The sequence below is a fragment of the Mercurialis annua genome, linkage group LG5 (genome assembly GCF_937616625.2).
Source record: "Mercurialis annua linkage group LG5, ddMerAnnu1.2, whole genome shotgun sequence".
NCBI classification, from domain to species: Eukaryota; Viridiplantae; Streptophyta; class Magnoliopsida; order Malpighiales; family Euphorbiaceae; genus Mercurialis; species Mercurialis annua.
This window is the reverse complement of record NC_065574.1, coordinates 46,481,612-46,490,761: the sequence shown is the minus strand read 5'-3', so window position 1 is coordinate 46,490,761 and position 9,150 is coordinate 46,481,612. Positions and strand designations below refer to the sequence as shown.

The 9,150-nt window shown below is 40.1% G+C and overlaps 1 protein-coding gene across 1 annotated transcript; it reads right to left on the bottom strand.

Moving 5' to 3' along the window:
* Positions 1 to 6,640: 6,640 nt before the first annotated feature.
* Positions 6,641 to 7,847, bottom strand: LOC126683088 (uncharacterized). Its single transcript, XM_050378917.2, has 2 exons — positions 7,341 to 7,847; positions 6,641 to 7,260 (listed from the first exon to the last, which is right to left on the bottom strand). The coding sequence occupies exons 1-2, from the start codon at positions 7,845 to 7,847 to the stop codon at positions 6,766 to 6,768; spliced, it is 1,002 nt and encodes a 333-aa protein (XP_050234874.1). The 3' UTR covers positions 6,641 to 6,765.
* Positions 7,848 to 9,150: the final 1,303 nt, after the last annotated feature.

Here is a 9,150-nt window from a genome sequence, read left to right as displayed (position 1 = left end):
GAAAACCATATGTATATAAAAAAAATCAAATTCAAATTAAAAAAAATGAAGAAATATTTTAATTTTGAGCTAAAAATTATAATCGAGTGTTTTTGTTTTTAAAGTTGATCTTGTTTTTTAACATATAAAAATAAAAATAAAAATAAAAATAAAAATAAAATTTAATAAATTACTTATTTAAATTTTGTATTTATAATTTAAGTTTTTATTCTTTATATATTTAATTTTTTCTCTCTTAAAAAAATAAAATAAATTATTTTTTTAAATTTTAAAAATTATTTATTTTTAAAATCAAAAGTTTCTAATTAGTTTTAAAGTAGAGAATTATTTTTTTAATTTCCATTGTAAAAGTATATTATTTAAAAATTTAAAAGTTGGAATATTAGAAAAGTTAAATTGAAATATAAACTTTAATATGTGAAAGTGTACAAGTTCAAGAGTTCAAATATGTATTTATTTTACTATACGTTGTTGGTGTTGTGTTGAATTTTCAAAGAGTTAACTGTCTTTAGTGTTTTGAGAATTTTTCACATTGTTGGATGATAAGAGTATAGATACTCCTATTCTTTAGGTGTTTTTCCGTTGTTAGTCGTACATTTGTTGTATATTTTGGAGTGTTTTAACCTCATTATTATGCTTGAACATTTTTAGCGTTAAATGCACAACACCAAGAAATTCTGACTTAATTGAGACATTTTCAAGGTTAGCAAGGCATTAGGATCGATCAGAGAGCAAGCTGAGAATATTTGGAGAAGTTCCAATAGGCGCTCGCGAGGCATAAATGTGCGAAGCACATCTTGTGGGCTTGCAAGCACAAGCCTCAGCAGGCCAACAAACCTGCTCTCTTACGAGAACAAGACTTTTTCTTAAACTCGCAAGAGCCGTCATGTGCAGTGGCGGATTCAGGAATCTTTTCCAGCCCGGGCTTAACAACATATATAAATAATATATATATATATATATATATATATATTATTTACATAAAATTTATATTAATAAAAAATAAAAATAAATATTATAATAACCTTCTATATTGATTTTGATTAGTTTTCATTGAGATGTTTTTTCGAATATTCATAAAAAAATTAAATTATAAAATTCATCAATCAATTAAATAAAATTAATTATAAACAGAACAAATAAATGGCCACAATTGTTTTTTAAAAAAACTTTATTCTTTAATTTTTCATGACAAATCAATTCAAATAACTTAAAAATATAACTTAATATAAATTATTGCACAATTATACAAATTAAATTATACAAATAAGATAATAAAAAATAAATTTGTTTAAAATTGGAGGTGGGTTGATTTTGAAAGAAAACAAATTATAAAATTATCAAAGTCAGTGATTGAAAATATTAGAAGTATTTGGATTAAAATAGAAAATGGCATTGAAATTTTTAGAAAATTTAATATAGAATCAATAAATTGATTTGAGTTAGATTGGCTTGAAAAGTGTTAGGTTAATTTAAAATTAATAATTTAAATTTCTCCTAATGCTATTTTAACAAGATACAAGAGGCCAAACGATGTGGCCCCTTTGTTTAAAGTTACAAATGGGCCCAAAGGGCCATTTGAAAATGAAAAAACACAAGAAACGGAAGTTAAACCTAAAAATAAAACAGAATTCTTTTGAGAAATTTGCAGAAAATACTCCGTTTTTCAAAATATTTGTAAAAATACTCTGTTTTTTGAAAAATTATTTGTCTACCTTTTTTTTCAAAAAATTTATTTTTTTACTCCGAAATTTATTTTTTTACTCTGAAAAAATTTGTAAAAATACTCCGTTTTTTTAAACTGTTTGAAACTGTATTATAAACGGTTTCAAAGATGTCAAAGTTTTTTAAAAATACTCTGTTATAAACTGATGGATACCGAATCCTACTGTAAGTATAATGGAGCCGAGTTGCAGGAGATCCACTCTCAGGCGACACCGGACTCCCCCTGAAGACGGAAAGATATGAAGGAGATACCGAATCTCTAAGATTCGGTAATACACTAATAAAGACCGAATCCCACATGATCCGCCAAGAGCGCGTCAGGTCCGGGATTCGGATAAACGACTAAATATGGAAACCTTGTCCTATTTGGACACAAACACTACATATGGAAGGATAAGCTCTACTTTAGGAAGATAAGACTATTTAGGAAGACGTTCCTAAATAGGACTCTTATCAGATTAAGGTAGATCTCGACAAATCAGGAGAATCCTTAAGATACGGCCGAATCCCTACAAAGTAGGATTCACCTACCTAATACAACTCTACTAGGTATATTCGACTACTATAAAAGGAGCACGAGGTATGCCTAGAATCACAATTACATTCATATACTCAAAACGCTGCTCAAAGCTCTAAACTGACTTTAGCATCGGAGAGTTAATCGGACAACCACCGTCCGGTTAGCTTCTACCCTGTTTTGCAGGTTCACTCACCGGTTCAGAAGGCAGACTCCATCAATTGGCGCCGTCTGTGGGAAAAGCTTAACTAAACTTCAAAAGAAGGAGCTTTTCTGAACTCAAAAACAAATCTCATTGAAGAAGATGACTTCTGAAAGAGTAAACCTGAAGGATCAAACGACACAGAGAAAACGAAAAGCAACAGAACTCTCAACTCCTCCTCCAGTGACTTTTGACGGAGAGGACTTCGGGAGAATAGCTGAAGAGCACAACGAAGCTCTGGTGGTGGCCATGATCATCGAACACTGGAACGTTGAGAGAATCCTGATCGATGAAGGAAGCGCAATAAACCTAATAACAAAAAAGGCCTACGAAAGCCTAGGAAGAGACCTAGCGGAACTAAAACGAAATGCCATGCCTGTGGTAGGATTTGGGGGCTTGCCAATTAAGCCCAACGGAACAATTACACTCGATGTCAAGCTAGGAAGGACAAGGAAGAGCGAGGAATTACCTACACGGTTTAGCGTCGTAGAAATCGACTTGCCGTACAATGCGATACTGGGGAGACCTTTCCTCCACGACTCAGCCGCCGTGACGAGCATAAAAGCGCTAACCATGAAGATACCGACGAAACAAGGAATTATCACGATACAAGGAAACCGAGCCGAGGCGAAAAAGTGCTACGAGCAAGCAATAAAAGAATCAGGCGAAGCAATGGCAATAGAAGAAATCCTTAATCACGACATCGAAGAAAAAGAAACAGCACCCGAAGGCGAAACGAAGAAACTCCAACTCGACAAGGAGAAAAGAGTAAATCTCGGCGCAAACATGAACCCAAAGATCGAAAGCGAAATCACGGCCATGCTGAAAAACAACGTCAAAACCTTCGCTGCAAACGCATCAGAAATAGTCGGAATAGACCCCCAAGTCATTACTCATGATCTAAATGTAGCAGAAGCGGCGAACCCAGTGAAGCAAAAGAAAAGGAAGTTCTCGGAAGAAAAACAGAAAATAATCGCTGAAGAAGTAGAAAAACTGGAGAAAGCAGGATTCATACGAGAAGTCCACTACCCCGAATGGGTAGCTAACGTAGTTATCGTAAAGAAAGCCAACGGGAAAAACAGAATGTGTGTGGATTACACCGATCTAAACAAAGCGTGTCCTAAAGATAGCTACCCTCTCCCAGATATCGATCAACTCGTGGACTCTACTGCTGGACACGCGATGTATAGCCTAGCCGACGCAGCTCAAGGCTACCACCAAATCCAGATGAAGGAGCAAGACCAGGAAAAAACTTCATTCATCACGGAGGGAGGAACCTACTGCTACACGGCAATGCCTTTTGGCTTGAAAAATGCTGGAGCAACATACCAAAGACTTATGAATTTCATGTTCAAAGACGAGATAGGAAGGCGAGTCCAGGTGTATGTAGACGACCTAATCATCAAGAGCGAGAAGGAAGAAACCCATGCAAAAGATCTTGAAGAAACATTCAACATACTGAATAAGTTTGGAATGAAGCTGAACCCCGACAAATGCACGTTCGGCGTACAAGGCGGGAAATTCCTGGGATTCATGATATCTCAAAGAGGAATAGAGGCGAACCCCGAGAAGATCAAAGCAATTATGGACATGAAGGCACCAAGAAGCATAAATGAAGTTCAAAAACTCAACGGGCGAATCACAGCACTCGGTAGATTCATGTCTTGCTCAGCAAAAAGATGCTTGCCTTTCTTCAAAGCCCTCAAAGGAACACAAAAATTTGAATGGAATGAAGACTGCGAGAACGCCTTTGAAGAAATAAAGAAGTTCCTCGTCACCCCTCCATTGCTAAGCAGACCGCTGAAAGGGGAGACGCTATACCTATACATCAGCACCACGCACGAGACCATCGGGACAGTGCTGGTAAGGGAAGAAGATAACGAGATGAAGCCAATCTACTACATTAGTCGAGTCCTGAAGGGCGCGGAGACACGATACCCCGAGATCGAAAAAATGGCACTTGCCGTACTGACCACAGCTAAAAAGCTGAGATACTACTTCCAAAGTCACAACGTTGTGGTAAGGACAAATCAACCATTGCGAAAGGCGATCCAACGACCAGAAACCTCCGGAAGATTAGTCCACTGGTCCATCCAACTCAGCGAACACGACATAAGATACGAACCTCGCCCAACTCTGAAAGCACAAGCTTTGGCGGACTTCGTAGCAGAAATAACTCCAACCGAGACTGGCCAACCCAAACCAGCCTTGGTATGGGAACTCCACGTAGATGGAGCATCGAATGAAAAAGGAGCTGGAGCAGGAGCCATCCTCAAAGGACCCGAAAAAATCAAGATCGAATATGGAGTAAACATCCAATTCGCCGCCAGCAACAATGTAGCTGAGTATGAAGCCCTAATTGCAGGCCTCGGCCTCGCATTAGAAATAAGAACGGAAATCCTAAAAATCTATAGCGACTCCCAGCTGGTGGTAAATCAGGTCAAGGGAGAATATCAAGCCAAAGAAACAGGGATGATCGAATACCTGAGTCAAGTCAAAACACAGCTTCAACAGCTGGAAGCACAAGGAGGACAATGGGAAATCATTCAAATCCCGAGAGAGGAAAACACCGAAGCCGACGCCATCGCCAAATCAGCGTCAGAACTCGGAGATCTATTCACTAAAATGCAGCTAAAGGAAATTCTCGAATCACCAAGCACCAGAAAAACAGAAGTAATGGCAATCGAGGAGGTCGACTCCTGGATGACTCCACTGATCAAATATCTAGACCGTGGCGAATTACCAACAGACAAAGTCGAAGCCATTCGCACCATCAGAAAATCTGCCAACTACTCTTTTCACAATGGAGTTCTTTACCGAACCTCATTAACTCATCCATGGTCTAGGTGTGTCTCGCCTCAGACAGGAGAATCCATCTTAAAGGAAATCCACGAAGGAATATGCGGCGCGCACGAAGGAGCAGTTACCATAGCAAGAAAAACAATACTCCAGGGATACTACTGGCCGACCATCAAAGAAGACGCAAAAGCATTAGTCAAGAAATGCGATAAATGCCAAAGACACGACAACATCAGTCGTGTACCAGCAGTGCCCCAAGGATCAATGGAAAGCCCATGGCCGTTCGCCACTTGGGGGATTGACATAGTTGGACCGTTCGAAACGGGAAAACATCAAGCGAAATTCCTAATCGTCGCAATAGAGCACTTCACAAAATGGGTAGAGGTAGCACCTGTCGCAACCATCACCGCAGCCAAAGTAGAGGAATTCTTCAAGAACGAAGTGATATGCCGATTCGGCATACCCCACACTGTAATAGCAGACAACGGCAAACAATTCAATTGCAAGCGGTTCAAGGCATTTTGCAAAGGACTAATGATCAATTTGAAATTTACTTCGGTGGCGCACCCCCAGACAAACGGAATGACAGAAGTCACCAACCGAACCATAGCACAAGGAATAAAAAAGAGACTTTCTCAGTACAAGGAGAACTGGGTAGAAGAATTATACAGCGTTCTATGGGCATACAGAACAACTCCTAGAAAAGGAACTGGCGAAACACCTTTCAGGCTCGCCTACGGCACTGAAGCAGTAATTCCAGTAGAAATTGGCATACCCAGTATCAGAGTAAACTATCTAGAAGAAGAAACCAATGAGGCTAGAACAAGACTATGTCTAGACCTACTAGAGGAGAGAAGGGATGAAGCGGTAGCCCGAGCCGCTACATACAAGAAGCAAGCCGCAAAATACCATAATAAAAGAATGAATTTTAGAGAATTTCAAAGAGGCGATCTGGTCTTACGAAACGCGGAAGTTGGCAGAGGAAACGCAGGAGTAAAGAAAATGCAAGCTAATTGGGAAGGCCCCTTCATCATAGAAGAAGCTACTGGCAAAGGCGCATATAGACTAAAGACAATAACTGGGTCCATGGTACCCAGATATTGGAATGTAGAACACCTGAGAAAGTATTATCAATAAATTCATGGCTTGTACTTATTTCCATTTTTGAAATAAAAGGCGATTTGGCGAAACAAACCTTATAGGCTCGCTCGAGACCTAATACATACAATTTAACAAGAGTCGTTTGAATCTTAGTTAAAAATAATTTAGACTCGTCCGAGTCAAATAAATAAAAGGATCCATTCGGACCTACAAATAAATCACACCAGCAGAAGTTTAGATTAACTTCTCAAAATAACAAACGAGTTTAGATTAACTCTACAACTAAAGAAAAGCAATGGTCAAAAGATCATTATATTAACAGAAGCAAAATTACAAAGGATCCGCCCACGATCCAATACAAAAAAAAGGCGAAAGCAAAAAATACTAAAAAACAAAAAATACAAAAAGGAGAAAATAAAAACTAAGCCTTATTCAAAGCGTCTTGCTTCTGCTTATCAAGCTTCGCCTTCACCTCCTTCGCCAAAGAAGCAGGATCCAACTGATTGACTCCAGAAAGATCGACGCCAGGATTCTGCTCCCGCAGCTTTGCCCCGATCGCCAACCGGTATTGAGTCATGACTTGGGAATAAAAGCTCCCAGAGTCACCCAATCGCCGGCGGAGACGCCCCTCTTCTTTCTTCAGATCATCCCTCTCCTTAGTGAGAGCACCTGAAGAAGACTGTAGAGACTCGACTTCCTCGGACAAAGTTCGAACCCGAGCCTCTAAAGCGGAAATCTCCCGAGTCTTGGTAGATACGGAGGACCTCAGCTGTTGGATCAGACCAGTCGCCTCGCCAGCCTCCTCCTCCATCTTTTGTTTCTCGGAGAGCCAGGATTCGGAATCTCTCTGGAGCTTCTTCAATTGATCCACCGCATCCCTTCGGCGGCGCTCCAAAACAGCGATGGACTGGACCACCTGCGAAAGAAAACAACAAATAAGAAAAACAAAAGAAAAAAGAAGAAGCAAATCATAATATAAAAAAGAAAGAAGCATACCGAAAAACCGCCGAGACAGGCGAACTCAGCCAAATTATCGCCATGCTCGCGATCAATGGACTCAATGTCCTCCTTTATCATAATATTCTCCATGCAAGCATGAAGAATGGCGACGTTTGAAAGACGAGGCGGATTTTGCGCGTCCGCCCAAGCAGCAAACCGAGGTGCCTCCTCGAAAGACACCCCAGAAGATTTCTTCTTCTTGGGACGCTTGGCAGAAGCCCCAGCCTGGTCCTCAGCAGGACGCTTCTGACCGCCAGTAGGCAACCCCTTCAGAGAAGGAGCTGATTCCTTCGAAGGAAGCAAAGGCGACTCAGAAGTCGCAGCAGGAACTTGATCGCCGGAAGCAAGACCAAGATCCACCGGATTAGGCGTTGGATCCGGTACGGCGACCGAAGACGGATTAGGAACGCCACTGGTGACCTCGCCCATATCTACAGTCATATCGACATGAAAATTGTCAAGCAAATGTTCAAGAGAAGTCGACATCCTACAAAACAAAAACATAACAACAAAAGATTAGAAAAATACCTTCTAAAGGAAGACCCGCCAAAAGTATCTCACGGCGACTCAAATACTGTTCTAAAAGAACGCTGTACTTGGGCTTGTCAAAACGACAATCCGACAGCAAAGACAGGGCGAAATCCTTCTCCCCATCATCCAGATCAGGTACATTAGTAAGCGAAACCTTACTAGAAGTAAAACTCCGCGAAAAAGAAGAGAAAGAAGAGTGCTGAACCAAGAAAAACTTAGGGGTCCAACCCTTCAAAGAAGAAGGAAGACTAAAAAGAGACCGATTCGGTCGACCACCAGCAAAAATAAATTCCTCACCCTTTCGGCGGGAGAAAACATAAAAATAATTAAAAAGAGCAAGCGAAGGCTCCTGCATCCGAACCCTACACGATTCCATAAAAGAACAAAGAAGGCGAATCGCGTTCGGATGCAGTTGACCCAAAGGAACACCTAAATTATGACAGACCTCTACGATTAAAGACTCTAAGGGAAACCTAAGACCCGCTAAAAGCTGTTCATGAAAAATTACTATCTTGGAAGGCGAATCGGTGCTACGATTCGCCCGATACGATTTTGCCGGTCTCAGAATAACATACGACTCGGGAAAGCTAAATTCCTCGGAATAACCGAGTATCTGCTCTCTTGACAAGGAGCTCCGGGTATATTCTAGCTCGTCACGAGCACCCTTCGCCCCCTCAGTTACTTCTGACATTTTAAAATTTTTAAAATGGGGGGGAAACACGGAATGATGGTGAAATTAAAACTCTAAAAGATCAAAAGAAAGGAAAAGAAGAAGAACAAGACGAAGAACAAGAAGAACAGAAGGAATAAAATGAAAACCGAAAAACTACCAAGAAATTAAATTAGAGAAAAGGTAAAATACCTCGCAAGCAAATACGCAGGATCAAAAGAAAGATAAGGAGCAACTTGAAAACGAGGAATCTTGACAGCAGAAGAAGAAAACCCACAGAAAGCTTGAAGAAATCGAAGGTTTAAGCAGTTGCAGAGAAAGCAAAGGTTAAAGAAGAAAGAAAATTGAAGAAAATGAACAATTATATAGCCTAAACCAAAGAAACCGAAAAGACGAGATCCCATAATTACAAATAAGGATCAACTAATAGCGCACGAAGACACTTGTCCTTCATCCAGTCATAACCCTCTACTGATGGACAACACGTGGCAACGCAGAATCTTACTAAAGATGAAACGTCGCCCACAAACATATGAAACGACTCGCCCGGAATGCAAAGCGACTCGCCCGCATAAAAGAACTCAGCTCCAAAAGAGCTAAAATCCA

Coding starts and splice junctions, on each gene's coding strand:
- LOC126683088 (XM_050378917.2), bottom strand. CDS start 7,847: ATGTTTTTGTTTTGTAGGATGTCGACTTCTCTTGAACATTTGCTTGAC. Junction 7,261..7,340: donor CCTGTCTCGGCGGTTTTTCG/GTATGCTTCTTT, acceptor TTTCTTTCGCAG/GTGGTCCAGTCCATCGCTGT.